The sequence below is a fragment of the Vidua macroura genome, chromosome 1 (genome assembly GCF_024509145.1).
Source record: "Vidua macroura isolate BioBank_ID:100142 chromosome 1, ASM2450914v1, whole genome shotgun sequence".
Classification (NCBI taxonomy): domain Eukaryota; kingdom Metazoa; phylum Chordata; class Aves; order Passeriformes; family Viduidae; genus Vidua; species Vidua macroura.
In genome coordinates this window covers 105,407,732-105,430,000 of record NC_071571.1, presented here as the reverse complement: position 1 = coordinate 105,430,000, position 22,269 = coordinate 105,407,732, and the positions used below count along the sequence as shown (strand labels likewise).

Here is a 22,269-nt window from a genome sequence, read left to right as displayed (position 1 = left end):
ACTTGTCTCTGATATCTGTGCTAGCAGAGAACTAGCCAGCATTTTTAGCACACCATTTGGACTTTAGAATATGTTGAATTCACAGCAAAAAATGTGTTAATAGTTGGTGTCAATCACTTACAGAGAGGAATTAAAGTACATGTGCAGTGTCCTGCAGACTTTGACATAAATTCAGTTTTAATTCTGACTACACAAAAAAGATTTACATTTTTGAGATCTGGTGCTCAAAATTTTTACTGCAGTAAACTAAAAACATTGGGTGTCCGAAGGAAAAATGAATGACACCTGGTAAAGTGCTGGAGATTGGCTTTTAATCTAGATACAAAGACTTCAGTCTCAGTGGCAACAATGAAGTTCCACCACTAGTGTGTATCTGTGTGTAAATGAGACTGATACCTGATTGATCTAGTTTTAAACTCAAAAGTCCCATAAAAATCTTAGACAAACACAAATAAGCCAATCACATGCAGGCTTTAGTGCACTTATCCTGGAATATGGATTTTGTTCGTTACATGTCTGGGTGGAGCCTGGCAGAGGAAGGAAATGACTGTACAGAATGTTCCCCTCTAGTTTGCTCCATAAAAGATGTGCTCTGGAGCACAGAGATAACAGCCTTAGGAGGCCAGGAAAGAGCCTATGTTGTGACAGTTAACATGACAGCGCCTTACGGACAGTCCAGGGTCAGAAATTAAAGGTCAGGGCAATCACTGACCCCTTTGTGCTGTCTTAGCTGGGACTTGTGGGGGTTACTGTTTGTATCCAAGCCCTGCTCTATCTCTCTACACATTTTTCTCAAATAACTTTTCAAGTGCCAGTTCTGCCCTCATTTTTTACACAGGTCTGAAAGTAATTTGAAATGAATTTAACAATTCATTTTTCCATGGCTTCTTCTGTAAGTAGGGAGGATAATGAGTTTAATAATTCAAGTTGAAGTCTAATAAATTACTCCTTAAATAGTTAATACATACTTCTGTTCTAGTTGCTCTGCTGGAATTGACATACAGGCAAAAGTTTGAGGAGATTCTAAGCAATTCAAAAGCTACTGTTGCTTTCTTACCAGTTTCTGTAAGTAATGCAGAGCCATTTGACATTTTAGAGCATTCAAAACTAGCCAAATTATTTTCTCGATCTTTGAGAACAAAGAGACTTTTGTGCAGAGAACATGCATGAGAGATCCCAGCAATAAAGTTTATTTTTAGAGAAGGCTAACTGATACTGAGAACAGGAGCTTAGATGAGAAAAATCAACCTAACCCATAAGAATAATATGATTAGCTGCAATGTGCACCAATGTTAAATCAATCAAGGGTCACTTACTTCTCCTTGGTGTGAGGACAAATTTGTTTTAGGATGAGCACATGCATATAAACATGCCTACATGCCCTCCTCTCTTTCCCAACACACAACCTTCCTGGAGAGGAAGAAAAGCTTCATAAACAGTTTCTTGTAACCATTGTCAAAGAAGGCATACTTACTTTTCTCTGCAATTGCAGCTTGCCTGGAGTTGAAAGAAACAAAGGGAAAGCCCGATTTCAGTTAAGGTTTACTTAGAGTAATTGAAAAATAGATTATCTTTTTAACTGCTTTTAATCCATTAAGGAAAATCTCTCTCATTGCTTGGCAATACAGCTTTTTTTTTGCTACCTGACTGTTATATAAGAGTTGCACCAAAGAAGTCACATGCAGAACTCCTACGGGCTTCTGTCTGACTAGGACTGTTTCATAAGATAAAGTTATCTCCAGCACAAAACAAACAAATACTGTTATTATTTTATGGCTGCCATTACTGTATTTAGATGGCATAATACTTACTTTAGTCTCTGGAACTCAGCAAACGCTTCATCAAAGGCTTTGCAAAGAGGAAAAAAAGTAGGTTTAGAGATAAATCATCACTCAAGTTTAAATTTAAAATTAATAAATAAATTTAAAATGTAGATGTAATACATTTAAAATATAAAATTTAAAATGCATGCATGTGTACTGTACAAACACTAAAATGCTGAATGGTTTGACTGATAAAGGCCATCTGGTATATGGCAGCTGTTATATATACATATGAATGCATAAACACACTTTTTTCTTCCAGAAGTCAGGCTTTAAGACAGAGGGCAAGAAAGTAGTAGGCTGAAGTAATTTCACAAAAAAGTGTAAGAAATGCACAATGCATCACCTAAATGAGGGATTATGACAGTGACCTTCCAAACTTTTTATATTATACATCCCTATATAAAATTATTTAAGCATTTGCTCCCTATATGTCTATTTATTTATAGGTTATGTAGATGTATACAAGTGAAGTTCTTGTATATTCTTCCTGCTGCCCCAGTGAAGCACACTGGGTCATCTTGCACACACCCACTTCAGAGACCACCAGTTTATGGAACACAAGAGATATGATTTTCCAAGGATTTTTCACATCTACTTGAAGCATCACACTGATGGCTACGAGCCAAGCGAACAACAAATTGTTGTCTCCTTTGTAAATTCAGGCTAAGCTGCCATCATGGGGGAGGTCAACCTCTCCTGCTTTGAAAGGGAAGAAGAAATATCTTTTCCTAGAAAGTGGAGATAGAGTACCAAAGGAGCAGCATGGAGATGATTACAATGTTATCGCCCTTACACAGAGCTTGCAAACAAAAAGTGAAGCTTTAGGGATGGGAAGAGCTGGGAATGGAAAGAGCAGTTTGGAAGGAGTTAATCTGTTGTCTAGGAACTGAGAAGTCTCTCAGAGTAAAAGCTTCCAGCACTTAATCCAAATTGTTCCCCTAGTCCTTCCTCATGCTGATGAGAAGTCTTGGCATCTCTGAAGAATGAGGAGTTTTATTATACCCATCAAAGAAATATGGTAGGAAAGTATGAGAACAAACTCATCCCTCGCTTCCTCCTTCAAATATTCTTTGCAAGAAAGACGCACAGAAGGCATTCAGTGCTACAACTCACATTCAAAACTGCCAATCAATGCCAGCAACACAAGGGGTTTTGTAAAATAGCTCAGAAACTGGGCCGGCATCTCAGTAGGCAGACTGTAAGTGGGTATTTGGAATAGGAAAAAGCAGTTTGTATTTTATTACTTGAGGGCACAGGTTGGGGAAAACAAATGGCATGGTTTGGGGACAACAAATCACAGAATCACAGGGTAAGCTGAGTTGGAAGGAACCCACAAGGATCATCAAGTCCAACTCCCAATCCCGCACAGTGCCATCCCCAAGAGTTACATTGTGTGCCAGAGAGTATTGTCCAAAAATGCTTCTTAACTCTGTCAGGCTTGTTGACACAGTCCCTACAAAGAATGCCAGACCAGTGGGTGCACACACAGACCCCAAAGGGTGACAGGTCTGTGGCAAGATCCTGCTGTGGATGCTCCCATGCTGCCACAGCACACTGCCCACACAGGGATGATGTTAGCAGAGGGAATGGCCTACCTTGTCCAGAAAGATCCACTGTCTTTTTGTGCGTTGTGCTGCCATCAAAGAGTTCCATTATGTATCTGCCTTTGTCCTGTGGAGTCGGCTCATTGATCTGCAACCAGATCTGCTCCCCAGTGACACCGGTCCTCATCCGGTCTGTGAACTTAATCTGGGTATCGCTGAAAAGTACAAAACAATGTTACCTTTTGGTTTTACTGGAGAATAAAAAGGGTTTGCACGTGTTGAGTCACTGAGAACATCTGGAGTTAATAAATGATTTCCAAGATGCTATGATATGCCACCATATTCTGAAAGCTTTCAAGTCAAACCCTTGCTGCAGTTGTGAGCCAGCTGGGCAGAATCGTTGTGACAGCCTTTCTCTGTTCAAGGTCCAGCTATCCTCAGAGCATGCAGAAAAATAATGCATCTCAGTCTGTGACCTGAGCCATAGAAAAGTTGTACAAGTTGAAAAGCCAGATCTCTGAAGGGTAGCCCAGGCATCCACAAATGTTACTGTTCTCTTTTTAGCATAGGTTTATTTCTGCTTGGGCAAAAGTATACAGGGCTGTATCTATTAAAAAAAAAAAACAAAAAAAAAAAAACAAAAAAAAAACCCCACTTTTGTCAAAAATGGTGTTTGCCCAGTTGGAACGACTTCTGATGCTCTGCTATGTTTGGAATTTAAACACACTTTGACATAAGCATCTCTTCTTCCATTAAAAAAAAACAGAAAACAAAACAAAAAACCCAAAAACCCAACGCCCCCCTCCCTCACCCCCAAAAATCAATTTCTTAGCTTCCTAGCTAAGCAGTTAATTTCCCTGGATGAGGCAAAACGTATTTGACAAATAATCTACTATTTCCTTGTTATCTTTAAACTGATAACTTTCAATGCACTGGAGGGAAAAATAAAAAATTCTAGATTAATTTGACATGATTCAAGATGAAACAAGTTTCTAAGAAGGAAATGGAGAAAAGAGAGAAAGAGAGAGGGAAAAAAAGCCCCAGAACAGAATACTTCATATTCTCCTGCACTTATTTGAAATACTTGGGACTTTGGGTGATACCGGGTCAAAACGGGTGCCAAGAAACAAGAGGGCCTCAAATGGCTTTCATTTCTCTGACAGGGTGCTGGTTAAAATCAGTGCCAATAATTACAGCAAGCCTGGTGCAGCACATCCTGGGTATTCTGTGCAATTACAAGAGTTCTATTGAGAGATCAGTAATTCAGATTCCATCATACAGACTAACTACTACCATGTCCACAAGAAGTGAAACAAAAAAAACAGTAATAATGGATTTGTAGTAATCTAAGTTGTTTACTTCTCATGTTTACTTCTCTGGGTTTTCCAGTGCAAGCTGTTTGTGCTGGCTGAGAACTCAAAGCTGTCTCATAGGTCTGGATGTGCAACTGTCATTATTTTTATGGGGAGCTGGGCATTCAAATTCATTTTTAAAATCTCAGTTCTTCTGTCTGTCTTGGTTACATTTGCAGTGCTTGCAGGAGAGGTTGTCTGGATTTTACTGCCCCAAGCACATGCTGGAATTTGCTTTGCCTTCTGAAAATGAAGCCATGCATTAAGAGGATATGCCTGCTTGTCCCAGTTCCACTGAATTGTGGCTTCTAGACAAGCAGACCTCCAGGGCAGATATCTCTGAACCCGTGGTGCTGGCCTCCTTTGAAGCCTGACAGTCTCTTGGGTTTATATTTGCATCACTGAGTCAGGGAAAGATGCAGCTCCTGCTGGGGAGGTGGGAAGTGCTCTGAAGCAGCACGATCCTGCTGGCATCCTGTGGCATGGGACTGTCTTTCATGAGAGAAACAACAGGAGGCCTGGAACCACCACACCTGACTCTCATACTGATTTCCTGTGAATGTAATTGACTGAAACAAGCTCATATGAGATAAGGACTCATGAGAGAGGAGGGGAAACCTGGGCCTCATCTCTCTTGCATACCCAGGTTCATTCTGAATCTATGAAACCAAAATTGCACTGGGTTTTGCAAAGCTCTTGTGTACTTACTTGTGCACCCAGCCTACTCTCAAATCTTCTACATAATAAGTAACATAGGAGTACAGTCTGATACCCTCAGCTGTGCTCTGGATTTTCAGGTCTGTTGCAGATAAAGCTGAAAGAAGAACACATGGTTTTATGCAGCCATACAGCCATTCATTGAGTGCCAATGAGTCATTATTTCGAAAAAAGAATTAAGTGCTTACCAATCTTTCTGCATACTTCATTCATCAGATCTGCAAAAGCTGTGGAAACAAAATCCAGAGACTAAGACTCTGTGTCTGCAGTTCAAGCACAGTCAACAGCAGGACAAGTACTGGCTCTGACATATTCTCCCCAGAAGGTTTGAAAAACTGGTCTTTGAAAAAGCTACCTTTTCAAACATATTAGAAATCTGAGTAATGCAGAAATGTGGCCTGTTATTTTACAGTTTCCAGACTTTATTTAAGTGCAGTCTTGATGAATACTGCTGCAGCTTAACAAGATGATGTTATATTTTATTTTCTTTTGTAAATGACACTGTTCAGTTGGAATGCTAGCCCATTTATATATATTCTAATGGACAGGAGTGGAATGTTAAGAACATAGTAATCACAGTAAGTGGAAAGGCCTCTAAGTAATTGACAAAATATACTAAAAATATTTTTAAATTATCTGGTTCTGCAATGTTTTTCTATACTTGTAAGCTTATTGATGGCCCCCTGAGGAAATCTGTTATCATTTTGCTTAGTGGTAATCACTGTATGCTCCCAAAATTATACAGAATTCAGATGCAATAAGCTGTATTCAAATGTTATTTGAACTGAAAAATCTCAGTTTTTCTAATCAGATGATGTTGTATGCATGAGGAACAAAGCCATAAGAAGGCAACGTGCAGATGCCTGTATTACCCTGAACCCACATCAGTCCTGGTATCTGCTGGTGTGGCTGACCACAGCCAGACTCTGACCTGTGTCCTTGAGCTTTAGCTCACTGGAGTCCTTTCCTCTGTCGTCCTTCAGTATGACTTCATATGTGCCAGCATCTTTCTTAGAAAACTGCAATATCGTAACGATAAAACCACTTTTCAGAACAGGTACTGTAGAAAAATCTAGATTTTACTTGTGAACCCAGCTGATATCCCGTCCCTGTCCCCAGGCAGGTACCTGATGCCTGAGGCTGCCCCTGTGCCCCCTAGCTGCCCTGCTCCTGACTGGGGTGGTGGGATGGGCTTTGGCAGGAGGTCCTAGTATGCAGGACCTTGTCCTACCCCAAATCTGCTGCAAGGCTGGGTATGAATCCCACCCCTCTGGTGACTCTGAAAGCCTGAGTGACAAGCACTTTCCAAATGCTATTAGGAATGGAAATTTGGTCTCAATCTGTTGCTAAATTGACATGCAAAGGAAGTGACAAGCTTATTATCTCTTCTGTCATCATTTCCTGAAAATCTGAACAAGCAGTTACAGACAGATATTTGCTTTAGCGAAAAACACAGACGCCTTGTGAGCTTTTCCATTTTTAAAACCCACTTCCTTTTTCAATTGTTCTGCTGGAGTACCAGATTAGATCATATAACTCATCTGAACACTAATTTCAACTGAAGGCTAATGAAGACAGTCACTCACCTCTGATATCAGCAGAGTACACACGCCATCCTTAAAGTCATGTTCTTCATCTACCATTATTTCCCTGTCATCTTTGTACCACACAATGTGTGTTTCCTTCTTAATATTAGCCACCTAAAATGGATGAAAACCACATTGCAATTATTCACTTCATCTAAGCAGGAGAGCTCTGTGACGTAATTTGGGTTAGCTTGTTCCATGGGTTAGTGTGTTCGGGTCTCTCACAAAAGAACAGCAAGCTTTACAACCTGTAACTGCAGTGAGTTACTGCAGGCCTCCATTTTAAAATGAGGGAGGCAAGAGGGAAAACAACAGGGATGCAGAGAGAAAAGGAGACCAGAGAATGAGTTGGTCCTGCCCAGGGAATTTCTACATGCACAAACAGGCCAAGAATGAATTAGTCCCTGGATTTACAAAGACTTGTCATTCCTTTTCAGGTGCCTTTCTCTGAGTGGGTGGCTGATAGACCTGAAGAAAGAAATTCAAGCTATTTTCTAACATATTTTGTTACATGCAATGAGCTGTTGCCTCAGCTGGATTAACCTTCAGAGGCTCTGTCACTGTCCAACATGCAGCTGGGAGTACAAAAGCAAAGGGCATGTCTTTAGTCCCTCCCCAACCATCTAGGTAGTGGTAGGCCAGTGTGGTGTGCTCTGAATATTATACTTGCCCCTTACCTTACATTTCAACATCACATTACACTCATCAGTAACTTCCCATCCCAGTTTATCCACGAAATGAGGACCTGTTTGAAATTACAGGTATATTTTTAAAGGTCACATCAATGGTATTCACGATGCAAAATGAAAGACAGATGTGTTTTACTTGACAAGAATACTGTTCTATTTTAATGTGGTTTTATTTTTCCTATTTCTGCTTCAGAAGTAACCACATAACACAACAAAACCCATGTATTTCAAATTAACATATATAACTATAAACAAACTCTCAACAGACTAACACATATGTGATACTTATAAGTATTCATATTATCACCTTGTTTCCTGTGCCACTCTTTTCTCTGGAAATCTGCTTCATCACGTAGCTTCTTGAATACTAGGAATTAAAACCAGTAAGAAATACAAGGTTAAACATCATGTGCCATTGGCACAATGCTGAATGTCACTGTAACAGTTCGGTCTAACTCTGTCCCTTGGATGTCACTGAGAAGCTGGCCATAGGATCAGGTTTTCACTGGACATTCCAGAGTGTCAGAAGCTGATTATGGCTAATTCAACTTCCCTAGCCGCTTGCAGTCATCAGGAGTTTTATGTGTCCTGCCTGATGATGTGCAATCCCCAATCATGCAGCTCCTGGTAGGAAGGCAAATGAGCTGCAGAGTCAGCAGCTGCTTGAGCTCTAACAGGTGCAGCTACTTGTTCCCAGCTGAATGTGCTTTTTATATGGGAAATTTTCATTTCACCCATAGGAAAGCAAATCATGACATGCTGCAGTATTTCACATTTCTGTAACAATTCCCCTTCCTCCCATCACTTTAAAATTTTCAGTTCACACACATGCCCTGTCCTGTAGGAGGCAGGCAAAACTGTGACATAAAAAAACTGGAACATCTATTGGTGTTGAAAACAGTGAAAAGCCAGCCCACTGCATAACACAGAATAGCCTACCATCACCAATGAGGACAAGACTAGATTGATTGGTTGCTTTTCCATCCTGCAGCTGGAACGTGTAAGTGCCTTCATCCTTTTCCTCAAGATTATCCATAATCATTTCAACAAGGCCGGTATTCTGGTCCACCTTCATTTTATATTTCTGCAGGAGTGGAAAGTAAAGCAACAATACATGTCAGAGACAGAAAATATTTGTGAAGTGTTATAATGGTCTCTTTAGGAGATTTTTTTTTTCTTTTTTTGGATTCCCACTTCTTCAGGTTCCCATTGGTTCAGATCCCTATCCTATTCTAGACTCACTATCTCTAGCTCCATCTCCTAATGTACGACCAAATAGATAAATAAATCTGTTTATTTACTGATGCTGTACAAGCACATGTCATGCCTGTTGCACAGTGAGTACTATGCTCTTTTTCATTAGAAAGGCTTAGATTTGCATCTCTTCAGAATAACGTTTTCTTTGAGGGTGATTATAATGTACAAGATCATGTCTAGAATGCCCCATCTCTGCCTTCTATCTGATATTGGTGTTGCAACAAAATCATGCCATGTCCCGTCTTTGGGGTGTATCAAGTTCTGCAGCTGGAAACAACCACTTGGGAATTTTTCTGTGATGTAATAAATTCCTTCAAACCACAAAAAGAGGTGAGAACAAAGGTATTCTAGGGCTATAGAAGAAGGAGGTAGGAGGAGTCTGGGCAATTGCAGCGATTCCTTGAAGCCACAGTTAATAGAACACGTGGTATTCACAAAAGGGGCAGGAAGGCATATGACTTCCCTTTATAAAATGCATCCAATAGAATTCATCTGGACCTCAGAACTGTGGATAAAATCTTTCTAATCATGCTTTCCATGACATATGCTATTTCTCATGAAAATTCATCAGAGTGGAACACTAGTTGGAAGTATACTGAAGATAGAGACACTAATTCTCATTGATACTCGTGAAAATGCAAACACATGTAAACAGTGAAAAGTCTTACCTCTCCATTGAAAATCTCCTTATCATTAAATACAAAATTTGCCTTTGCATTGCCAGACAGTTTTTCAGCTTGCAGCCAGAATCTCACTTCTCCTTTTTCCAAGATTTCCACTGCCAACTCAGAGATAAGTGGGACAGCTACAAAGAAGAAAGAAAGGAATGATGCCTATTTTGCCTGTGCCCCAACAACTATTGTCTGCAACAACAAGAAAGCCACTTAATCCTTCTATACTTGAATACTGTATGCAAGGTAACTAGCTCATAATAGCTCTTCACATAGACAGAATGCCTCTCCACCCACATATACATAGAATGACAGATGAGATTTAGTCTTTTGATCGTTCAATCACAAGATCTGGCCAAACTAAAAGTGTTCAAGATTTGAGTTATGCTCCATTCTAAAACAAGGCTATTTCAAGTGCAAGCTGCAAGTATCTGTACAGCATTACGTGGGTCTGTATGCTGCAGACTCATGTTTAATGAGTTGTCTAATAATATTACTGTAAGACAATGAACTGACTCAGAGGGGAAAAAAACAAAATAAAACACAAAAGATCTCCAAGCACAAAGCCAGATCAGAAAGTCAGCTGCTGAGCTGTAGACTGGGAGATTTTTGAAAACACTCTGATCCTCTGCTGAGTGGAACCTGCATTTCTAGAATTCACCATATATCCCAACACATCCTTATTCTCCCCAGTACATTTTGTTTTCTTATAAGAAACCAAAACCCTCACATATAAACCAATTCAGTGTATCAACAGGGAAAAAAAATATGCATAAGTCATGTACTATACCATAGGTGACTCCTTTTTTAGTTAGCTAGTTCCTGTTAGTAACAGTCCTCAGCTTGCTTTCACTTTAACTTTTCTTTAAGACACCATAATCAGCAACATTAAGCACGAGGAGTTAGACTCTGACATTGGGGCATATTGCTCATCTCACTGACTTCCCTCGTGTTAGCTGTCCTGGTGGATGTGCAGATTCTCAGTAAAAATCATACTCTCAGCGTTACGTGTGCTGCTGTGTGTGAACTCTCCCCCAGGCTCTACTTTCTCAGTAGTTTAAAGGGTGTAGCATGGAACAGCTGAGGACAGTGCACAAACACATTGCAAAACACATGATGATATAGTCATCGTGTGTGTGAAGACACACCTCCCAGGGCAGGCTGGTTTCTTTAGCTCAGTGTATGCAGAGGCTCAGCAGGACATGACTGGGACCAAAGTAGTGTCTGATCTCTCCCATCCTGCTGTTTGCAGTGTTCTAAATGACTGGGGTGCCTTCTGGAGCACAGCTGTCACCACACCCCACTGCCAGACGAACTTAGGGGGTGAGGACAGCTCAGCTCTTCCTTTGCCACACTCACTCCTTGTCCCTCTCACACCCCACAGCCACATGTGTGCTTTTAGAGCCTGAGTGGCATAGGGTCTGCCTCTGATAAAACAAAGCTCCTGGAAGGTGAGGCAACAGTCACAGGGAAACAAAGACAATTAGGATAAAGGCACATGCTTAACCAGAGAGGGAAAAGCCTGGAGCCTGGAAGGGCAGCATTGCCATGAGGGACTGGGGCAAAGACAACCCCATGGAAGTGTGTCCCTGCTGTGTGAATGGTCCATGTGGGTCTTCCTCACCCAGCACATCACTGTGTGTGTAAGAAACAGAAGGAATCTCAGGGCTTGCATAATTCCTTAAAACAAAGCAACTGAAATGCTACAGGAAGCAAGTGGGAGTGTGAATAGACATCAGGCTGCACTGCTTTTGTCTCACTGTCAGCTCTACAGAAATTTTAAACCCCTACTTGGCTTGCCTGTTATTAACTAAGAATATCTTAGTCTAACATGGAAGAGAGAAAAGTATCTCGGCAGCTGTTAAATAAATGGCTGAAAGGATGCAAAAGGATTCTTTTTTGGAGAAAAGTCTGGTAATTTCTCAGCCTAAAGCAACTGGACAAATTTGCCTTAAAGTCTGCCATGAGCAGAAGTCTTATTTAAAATATTTCCATAAGCACTGATAGCTATTTTAGGCATTTTCCAGTGGTTTTACATCCTATTTGTATAGCATCACAAATTACTGGCAGCACTTGACAGGCAGTTGCTAAATTGAGGAGTTGGAAGAGTTTCTCTTTACCTTCTCTTTACCTTACACACTGTCGTACCCATACATGGCTGTGCTCTGTAAGGCTCTTATCCAAGCAATCCATTTTCCCATGGAGTTACTGGCTGCATGTGTTTCTAAGCAGAAGTTCCATTAATTTCTGCTCAGAAGTACAAACAGCTGAATCTCAACCCCTAGCTGTTGACGTGTACCCAAGGGCCCAGAGTGGCCAAAGCATGTAAGTCGGTTTCCTCCTTAAGGATACTTTCCGCAGTGATCTCCCTTTTCTGCCTGTGCCTTCTGGAAGCTCATGCACAGCTATGTCCGTGCTGTTACCTGATACAGTGCAAAAAAGACAATATTATCTGTGTCCTGAGGAGCTTATTTTGTGACATTGGTAGTGAACACAAAGCATGGAAGGGTCCTCAGAAGGGAAGGGTCAGGGCAAGTAAGGTCATGGACAGCAGCAAGGTTTTGTGATGACCGACTTCTAGTGTGAAAATATAATTAGGAGAAGATAATTGGGAGGAGCAGGAGTAAGCAAGGATTTGTTTGGGCTGTCATTAAGCTATCAAAAGGTGATACAGTATGTTGAGAAGAGTAGAGCCAATGAGAAAAAGATGAAGAAGGAAATGAGAGAGGTGATGTAGGCAAAAAGGCCATTTCTGTAGCCAAGGATTGGCTGGGCTGAGAGGTGCAATGTGGGCTGAGTTGGAAGAGGTGCCAGCAGTGCATGCACTAAGCTGAAGATTTTAAAATGCAGGCAAGAGTTTTAGTACCTGGAATGAAAAAGAAGAGACTACAGTGGGATGAGACCAGGTTTAGGTCTCATCTTGTTGTGTGCATTAAGATTCTTTATGTAATCCAATATAATTTTTCCCCCATTTATTCAAGTAATATTCCAATAAAAATAACCAAATTGTGCTAGTACCAAGGTATAATAAATGTCTGTGGAATTGACAAAAATAGCATCCCAAGAGTAGAAAACGTTCAAATTTTGTCAAATGTTACAGGAAAGAGGGAGAGAATGAATTTCTGTACATATAGAAAAATTCTGTACATATAGATCATTACAACTGAATTTACTACACTTGCCAAATTTGTTAACCTTAAATTTAACTTATGTTTATTTAGTTGGAGTAAAATTAGAGAATCTTCCAAATTCTGGTTTTCAAATCAGGTCAAGTGTGCTAGGTAAGTATTAAAGCCTGCTCTGCAGAAGAAGCAAAGCCAATATGATACTTATTTTCCAGCTGTTATACAGACTTAGTATATAGACCAGTAGCCTGCAGTAGGAAGAGCATGAATAATATACAGATGTACAGAAAGAGGGAGAGAAAAAAAAGAATCTTAAATTTTTCAATCCAAATCGACTTTCACTTGAAATTACTATAGTGACCTCCTTACCTCATGGTGGCAGGGGCTTTGTGACCATAGACTCATAGAATGGTTTGGGTTGGAAGGGACCTCCAAAGGTCAGCCCTCCAAAGGGCTCATCCAAGCCCCCTGCTATGAGCAGGGACATCTTCAACGAGATCAGGCTTGTGATACCCCACTGCATGCAAAGCTCTTCCCTACAGACATGATTGATTCACTTACTTGGGAATTGGCGTTCATGGCTCAGAGCAAGCAGGCGTTTCATTTCTGCAAAAGACATAAAAGAAGTAATATGAGGTGTGTGCATGCCTTTTGGATCTGAGAGACACAGCAGCAGAGAAAAACAGATGTGAAAGCAAACTAGGCATGCTTGGTAGGCATAGTGTCTACCTTCCTCATCAATTGTGTAGCTTGATGAAACTCCATCGGTGTCGGTAACAATACAAGAGTAAATTCCCAAATCATCTTCTCCAAGATCCTTAAAGGAAAGTTTTGACCTATAAGGGAAAAAAACCCATTATGATGAAAAGGTGAAATCCATTGGAACCAAGCCCCTCCTTTCTGTCTATATTACCAGATATGAATAGCCTTGTGTTAGCTTTTGCTCTGACTGAACAGACAAACGTTTGGCTCTGTCAGCTATAAATCAGAGTAAGTCCTACCATGTGTGGTACAAATGGTGATGGCACCAAAAGAAAAAAAGCACGTTGTCAAGGCTTTGATGACCCTGGAAGGATACTGTAGATACAGGTCCACTCAGATTCCATATGGCAGCACCATGGCTGTGCTGGGCCCCTGTTTCTTTCAATATGGCTTCTGTCACTAGGAGAGCACATAGGCCCTTCATGGGCTGAACCTGTGCATTCACCTTGTCTTCTTCTGGGAAAAGCCTGAAGAAACAGAGTAGGCTTGGAGATGTTACATAAGTTGCTAAATCAGGCCATGGTGATGCCGTCATAAGAAATCCTTGCTTACAGCAGCAGTTCCAAAGATTACAGCTGCATTACAGGGCAAAAGCATTTTTTAAGGAGCCAGATAAGTTTATTACTTGGAGATTTAAAATAATAGGAATAATCATCATCATCATCATCATTATCATCATCTGCCTTGACTGACAGGTTATAAGGTGACAGGGCACAGATTTTCTCTCCCCATGCCTAAACATCACTAAAGTGCCTACAGGGGAGTTCTGACTCATTCTGTGCAAGCTACAATTTCCAAATGGTCTGGATATGGATTTACTGGAGGACAGCATTCTCAGGAAGTAACCATCTAGTAACAGAGGCAGTTCTAACTCTTCCTGAGGTCATCCATTAAAAGGATGGCTTCCTGTGACAGTCTAGATCTCTCAAATACAAGACTATTGCTACCCCTGAGGGTCTTACTTTCCGCCCTTGGTATCGATGTTCAGTCGAGGGTCATCCTCAATTGGTTCATAATTCTTGGACCAAATGAACTTAGAGTCTGGAGACATCTGATCACATTCAAAGTTCAAGGAAATGACTCCATTGTCATCTACATCAACCACCACTTCCTTGGTTCCTTAAAGAGCAGAACAAGGCAATTCCAGTTTCTCAGAGAATTCAGCAAACAAATTTCTATAGATTTCATTCAGAGAGTGGATTAAGCAGATCCTTGCCATTTTCTCAGCTGGAACATAAATTGCCGCACTCATCAATATCCCTAGTCTTTGATTTACAAGAACAGTTCTTTTTCTAATCCACAGGTTAAAACTGATTTACACTCATGAATCCAAGCATACACAAGAGTTGCAATATTTGCTATGAAAAAGCCTGAAGGGAGTAAAAAAAGCAAGACTCTAAATCCACTAAATTTCTGAGCTATTAAATAGCAATATTTTCCATGGTAAGCAGTAGTTAGAGCTTTCATTATACAGCATGGATTTCCTATTCTCTAATAGGGTAAGTGCTATACAGGGAATAGCATGCAAATGGGAGCATTTGAAGAAGTGAAGAAGAAGAAGTAGTCAAGTTGCCCCAGCAGCACACATTTGTGACTGAGGCACATTTTTGGTGACACTGGCTTCGCTCAGGGAGGTTGGTTTAATTGCTGTGCTTGGCATCCAGCCCTGCTGCCGTCTGCACCATTAATCCTGGGCCCACAAAGGGAGTGAGTATTTGCAATTAGCTGCTTAAGTCACCCACCCAGTCTTGCCAGTGCCTTCAGTCATTGAGCTGGATAGGGTGACCCAGTTTGTCCTTTTAAAGGCCTTGGGGGTGAATCCTGGGTCAGCAACCTGAAGGCAACTCTATTCTGCTCCCTCACACCCCAGTGGAGCTGAGGGAATTTCATCTGGGATTTGGGCAACCCAGTGATCTTGTCATCTGTGGCATTAATGTTCATTTCAACAACTTGTCTGAGAATGTCAGAGAGAGCATGTGCACTGAGAGGGGCTGGAGAACATCCAGCCTTCTTTTCTGAATAGCTCGGAGCTGGGTCTCACATCTGAATAGGGCACTCATGTCCCATTACGTGGGCTAAGACAATTCTAGGCTGCCCAGAATACTAATGACACACTTTCTCCACAAAGTATTGTACTTTAAAGACAAGTGCCTTATTCCTGACACTGAAATTGAATGCTTTATTTTCATCATAATTCTTAGTGACCCTCAAGCATAGTAGGAGATTTCTGTGTTTCATCGTCCTAAAAGTATACACACCTTTTCCAGCACTGCGAGCAGCTCCTGTCATGACAATCTGTGTACACACAGCTTTCTTAGTCTTCACACTTTGCCATAAGCATTTAATGAATGATGAGATTAGTATTCTCATTTTGGTACTGCTATGTACCAGCCTTTGCAGCAGTGAAGCACATTAAGTACCAATATGCGATAAATGAAGTCTGAGACCTACAAATATTTTACTAGGCAGCAGTATATTTGCAATTTTTTGCTATAATTTAATTTATTATATGCAAAATACATCACTTGAAATTTCATTAGTGTTTAGTTTCTTCTAGGTCATTAGCCCATGAATCTTTTGATGGCACTTTATGTGACATGGAAAGAATTACAGCCATAAGCATAATTTGACAATAGAATCTTTTACATTTGTTTCAAAGCATTCTCATTATGATAATAATGTATAGCATTTATTTCCAGAAGCGATGATGGAATTTACCTCTAATATTTATATGAGTAAAAAAAAATCGTCTAAATTACTGACCACATTTGTAGACCTCACTCCACCTATCCTGCAAAGTGGAGCCAAAGAAGCTGCCAGTACTTGCAGTCTTAATTTCCCTCTTCTAGATAGCTTGGTGGTTTCAATATCTCATCCAGAGCTTCTCTTAGAGTCACAGTAAGAAATAAAATACTTACATGTCATATCACATCTCCATTATTCTGAACATTTTATTGCATTGCATTTCAGCAGGGACTTTCTAGAGAGACCTGACAATATTTTGTCTCCATCCAAGATGGTAATAGAGGCATGATTCATTGGGCAGCACCAAAATATTTGTGGTAATTTTTATAAAATGGGGTGATTGTTCTTGACATTTTTGTGGTTAGAGTGAGAAAGGTGGAAGCCTGCTCAAGAGGCCATTTTATGAAATACTTGTTTTTAATAAGTTTTTGTCTTTTCTTAATACCTTTAAGAAGCTTAGTTTGGTGGATTCTGTATCAGCAGATCTCAGCTCAGAATATGGGTCAAGTAGATTTGTACACATAAGTAATTTTCAGTTTCCCTGAGTGTTCACTGGGCTAAATCCTCACTTTCTGGTGATCCCTCAGACATCATACCTATGAACCCTCCTTCTCTTATGGTGAGGTCTATAAACCAAATGTTCTGCTCAAGTTCACCTCTTTGAGCGAACACTGAACACAGTGTACAATTTTTTTTTTGTTGGTCATCTTCACAAGAGTGTTTGTAATTCTTCTCAATTGTAGTAACATGCTCAACCCTTTATTTAGGGCACTTGAAGAGTGTTATCATCACAATGTTTTATCAGAAGTATGACACACAGATATTAACCCCCAATGAAAACAAATTAGCAAAGCCAAAAGTTTAGTATTAATAGTGGCTTAATTCTCTTATTAGAAGTGGCTGCTATATATAGCTGTTTTCAGGAATAAATTTTTATGGTTTGCCTTACTCCACTTGCAGGTGATAGAAATAGCCCTGGTGTTTCAGCAGCTTATAGATCTGAAATTATGTTTCCTATATGTTTCAAAGATCCTGTTTCAAACCCTTCTTCTTAATAAAATTACTTTCCTTCTTTTTGTCCTTGTATCCCAATCCTACATGCTTTCAACTGACCATCTCCTCTTTCCAGTCTCTTTTCCCATCCCAGCTCAATAGCAGTCACCCCAGGCTCTCTACTCTGAGTTTTCCAATTCTTTTATACACCCAGCTTCAGACCTCCTTTTTCAGGCCTTCTTGACTTACAGCCTCACTGAGGTCTAACTCAATACTTGTTAGAATTTTTGCTGCCCTGGTCATAAGGATTGGGCATCTATGAGAGCTGAGCAGCAGGATGTAAAAATTAGCCTAGGTGTCAGAAACTGGGAAAGGATCCCAGGGAAATGAAGTCTGCAGGTGTAGGAAGGGAATTGTCAGAGGAGAAGAGGGTGTATGATGGATCCAGGTTGAGTTGTACCCCTGTACCTTCTTACATCATACTAACCTTATACTAGATTTGTTTGAAATATCTTGGATTTAGTTTTTGCACCTTGTAGGACCCTGCACTTCTAAAATAGTCTATGGACGAGGAAGCCACAAGTCCATGCTTGGGTTTTCTGTTGGGGGCTTGGTGACAAAAAAGTGTTGTCTTTGACCAGTCGTCTCTGTTACTTGAACAGCTCAATAAACCCCAGGGGGTTCCTGAAGTTCCAGGTATGAAGGTGCTGCCTTTGCACTGGTTGCTGTGTTTTCTGCTGATCTTATAGACACACTGGAGCCAGCCTTCAAGGATGATTTCAACAAAGAATTTCACTACTGAAAGTGGTCTTCAAAGTGACTACACTGTGCTTTTAAAGCCTTTATTTTAAAGACCAGGAGAAAAAAATGTATTTTCTTTTATCCTTTCCTGAGGCACATTACATAAGAAAAGGAGAATGATAAAGCATAAACAACTGGTTTAATACAGAAAAGGCAAAATTTACATCTGTAATATTGTTTTGTTGAGCTGATTTTACTCAGTCCTCTACTTTTGCACCTACCTGTGGAGACATGCAAATCTTACAACTTTATTGTATCTTTATATTCCTGAACCTGTACTTATGATAAGAAAATCTGTTCTGACCTTAAAATATACCAGACAAGGAACTTAAGATATGGCCCTCAACTCATATCTTGCTTCATAAAAAAGCTTGATTTGAGAAGGATCAGATTCTTGGCATGTAGCCTGCAGGTAAACACATTGCACAAACAGGAACCTGTGTAAATATGATGACAAAGAGGAAGTGTTTCTAACGAACCTGGTCGTGTTTCAGCTATGACAGCATCTGTGACATCTGATGGCTTCCCAACACCAGCCTGGTTTGTTGCCCGCACACGAAACACGTAGCTCACACCTTGTGTCAGGCCATCAATCTGGAGGAACCAAATATATACAGTGTTGTGTGTTGCAAAACACTGATTTTAATTTCACACTTATTAAGATCAGTCTGGGTATTTGACAGTTCTGTTTCCTTTCTTGTTTTGTTTCTTTTCCAGTTCTCTTTTTGTTTTTTATATTCAACTCCAGAGTGACATGACTAATCCGTGTGCCTTGCTCCTTCCTTGTGTGCATGGTTAATATTCAGGCAGCGTCATTTCATTGCTGTCATTGATTTCTTAGCAAGAGGAGCATTGGTTTTAGAACAGGATGTTTTTAACTCATGTACATTGACCTCTGAAACATCATAGTCTTTTACTGCAGATAAATGCTGGCTTTAAAAAATTAAATTATCAGGGTAATAAGTGCCAGCCACACCTATTTAGAAACAAGAGGAGATTTAATAGTACAGATTTAATTGCAGTGACTTGAGGAATTATACTGAAATTATATCACCTGGGGATACTCCTCTAAAACATATATTAAAGGATCACACTTTAAAATGACTTGTCTTTCAAATATTCTGGAAAGTATAAAAATAGCAAACCTACTTCAGACTTATCTCTAGAACTGAGATACTGCTGATCACTTATTTCAAAGTCATTCCACAAAATTATGTATCATATGGCCTACTGAGTATTCCTTTAAGTGGAGCCATGATCAGCACAGGATGATGTTATCAAAACTGACTTCACCAAGGTTATGCTGCTATGCCAGTATTCGAATCTTCAATTGTTTACCTTCAAGAATTTCTTTTGAAGGGGCTTCTCGTTGACACTTCTCCAGCGTTCCTCCTTTGCTTCAGTTTCCTTCATATCAACATAATAACCAACTATGGGACTACGACCAGAATAAACTGGTTCTTTCCACAGTAAAACCAGAGAGTCTTTCCTAACTTCTGTGCATTTGACATCATGGGGCGGCCCTGAAATGTAAAAGTTGGGGTTGTGGTGTCAAAATAAATCCCAAAGGGACCAATGCATAAGACTCCAGAACCAAAAGCAGACAGAATCCAGAACTGTACACAGAACTTATATAACATTTAGCTCCTCTGTATCATACCTAGACCCAATGTAAAAAATACAACCCATGCCAATTAAAAAGACTAACCCAAAACACAATGTAATTGGTTGAGATTGGTATCTTGATCAAATATTCATGAGCTTACAAAATGGACAGATAATCCCCAAACTCTGGGAAATAAGTTAATTATTAAGCTAATGTGCTGCTTCAAGAACTGGTCTAAAGTCCACTGAAGTCAGTGGAGGTTGTTTTCATTAATTTCAATGAATGCTAAAAGGTCATGGATCTGGCGTTGTAGTGATACATTTAGACAAGGGTTACAAGACCCCATTCTTCTCTGCCTTGTACCTTAGACAGGTATTTATATCTAGTACTTAAACTAGAAAGCAAAGTGCCAGACACAGTAGAGGAACAAAGAAGGAAAGATAAAGAAAACTAAAGAAGCTGGTTGTAAAATGCTACTAATTAAATAGGGATTATGTAAGGCATCACTGTAATGGTATGAAATCAAAGTGGTGACGATTCAAGCCTGGCCTTGAACTTTAGTGTGCCACTGATTCCCCTGCAAAATGCATGCATTAGATAATCAGTCCCAGAGCACCCCTGGGCTGTGTCCCACTCAGGACCCTACCAGGCACAGCAATGGTCCACTCCTCGCATTTGAAGGGCTTGCTGGGTTTGGAGGGTGCCCCAACTCCTGCCAGGTTAGCAGCAGCCACCTGGAACTGGTACACCATGTTTTCCTTCAGGTTTTGGATCTGCAGGATCAATAAGATGGTACTTACAAACTTTGGACTAGGACTTCAGAAGAAAGTCACAATGGGAATTGTTGAAAACATGAGCATGCTTTTAAGTATGCCTGAAGATGGAAGCATTATTGACATCTTAACATGGTAATTATCTTGGCTTTTCCTCTGATCAGTGATGGAACACACATGAGTGATCTTAGCACACTCAAATTGCAACCCCCTTTTCCTATTGATAGACACTTTGGTAGCCAGGGACTACCTCAACTGCACAACAATCATCTTAGTCTGTCTTGTGGTCTGGAGCAAGTTCACTTAAGGCAAGAGTTGTCCTCACAGTGAGGTGAAACTCAGTCCTGGCACTGCTTTTCATTTCTAAAGCAGCTCAACGAGGTTGTCTCTAAATTGGGTCAAGAACTGATCACAAAAACCAGCTGGCACAGAGCTGGTTTTAGCACCAGCAAGCACTGGGATATGTCCCCCAAACCAGTAGAAATTCCATTTATTATGAGGGCCTGACTTACAAAATATCAGACTATGTCAATGAATTTACAGATGACAATGAATTTACAGATGACAATTGGTGCCAGACTAACAAGTAAGTGTATAAACAATTTTGCAGAGAAGTTTAATAGGGCTAAATAAACTTACCATCATGGAATTCAAACCCTCTGAACAGTTATTTGTACACTGAATCATAATTCATTCCAAGCCATCTTTGAGATTTGATTTGAAAACACTGTCTGCTCCCCCAGCAATAACTGGAGTTAACCTCTTACCCTGTATGCCCTCTCAGTAACAGCCTTAATGTTGGCCTCCTTCCATTTCCCAGGAACTCCATCAACCACTTCCCTATAGTTCACGTAGTAGCCGGTGATTTCAGTTCCGCCAATGGCTTCAGGTTGTTTCCATCCCAGTACCATCGAGTCACGGACACTCTCGAGTACCACAATGTCATAAGGTGGAGATGGAGCAGCTGTTTCAATGTCAATAACATGTGAGTAGGAGGCAGAATTTCAAGCTTGCTTTCACTTACCGTATTCAGGCGGCTCCTACCCTGCGATTCCTAATTAGGACAATATTTATTTGCTCAAGGGAAGTTTCTGGAGCTGGAATAAGAAATGCAGGATGAAAGCTTCCACAAACCAAATGCAAAATTCAAACTGCATAGGAATTAGTTTTCAGGAACCCCTGTTTTTGAAAAGCAGGCTGATACATAGCAAAAGAATGTGTTGCAATTGCAGCTCTGATGCAAGTGATCAAGACTCACTTTACTCTGTGAAAAATGAGGAACTAAAACTAGCATTGCAGGAAGAGCAAAAAAATTTGAGATGCAATGATTTGTTTTCTTTTGCAGAAAGCAAACCCCTTTTCACAACATAATATTCATTGTAGTTTCCTTTTTTTTTTTTTTTTAATAGTCTCACATTCTCTCCTCTCAAGAATTGCCTTTATTTGTTTCTTTTTTTCTTTTAAATTTATTTACTGTGCAAATTTTATCATTGCACCCATCATGTGGTCTTACCTTAATGGAAGGCAGAGTGATCATAGGCACTGCAGTATGACCAGAAATGGAACATGTCTGGTACTGGAACTTACATTAAAAAATATGTGGCATAATCCTCCTTCTTAGATTTTTTTAAAACAATACAGAAATCATTCACTTCATCCCAACCCACTTTCTTATTCTTCTGTATCTAATAGGAAAATGCTTGCCCACATCCAATATGTAACATACCAGTGAAAAATACCAGTTACTTTTGCCCCTGAAGTCATACTTTGGATGGAAATCCCACATCATATATGTTTCCTTTTGTGTGTAATATTTTATATT

The 22,269-nt window shown here is 40.1% G+C and overlaps 1 protein-coding gene across 1 annotated transcript in view; it reads right to left on the bottom strand.

The window, feature by feature from the left end:
- MYOM1 (myomesin 1) overlaps positions 1 to 22,269 on the bottom strand; it is a 64,743-nt gene that overhangs the window by 5,789 nt on the left and 36,685 nt on the right. Inside the window, exons 17-34 of the mRNA XM_053977091.1 lie at positions 21,215 to 21,411; positions 20,321 to 20,447; positions 19,407 to 19,591; positions 18,548 to 18,662; positions 14,492 to 14,648; positions 13,497 to 13,603; positions 13,329 to 13,373; positions 9,640 to 9,776; positions 8,654 to 8,798; positions 8,022 to 8,081; positions 7,703 to 7,770; positions 7,026 to 7,139; positions 6,371 to 6,458; positions 5,628 to 5,666; positions 5,431 to 5,536; positions 3,422 to 3,585; positions 1,812 to 1,848; positions 1,475 to 1,497 (exon numbers count right to left, since the gene is read on the bottom strand). Coding sequence (XP_053833066.1) covers positions 1,475 to 1,497; positions 1,812 to 1,848; positions 3,422 to 3,585; positions 5,431 to 5,536; positions 5,628 to 5,666; positions 6,371 to 6,458; positions 7,026 to 7,139; positions 7,703 to 7,770; positions 8,022 to 8,081; positions 8,654 to 8,798; positions 9,640 to 9,776; positions 13,329 to 13,373; positions 13,497 to 13,603; positions 14,492 to 14,648; positions 18,548 to 18,662; positions 19,407 to 19,591; positions 20,321 to 20,447; positions 21,215 to 21,411 — 1,914 coding nt within the window. The remainder of the gene's footprint in view (positions 1 to 1,474; positions 1,498 to 1,811; positions 1,849 to 3,421; positions 3,586 to 5,430; positions 5,537 to 5,627; positions 5,667 to 6,370; positions 6,459 to 7,025; positions 7,140 to 7,702; positions 7,771 to 8,021; positions 8,082 to 8,653; positions 8,799 to 9,639; positions 9,777 to 13,328; positions 13,374 to 13,496; positions 13,604 to 14,491; positions 14,649 to 18,547; positions 18,663 to 19,406; positions 19,592 to 20,320; positions 20,448 to 21,214; positions 21,412 to 22,269) is intronic.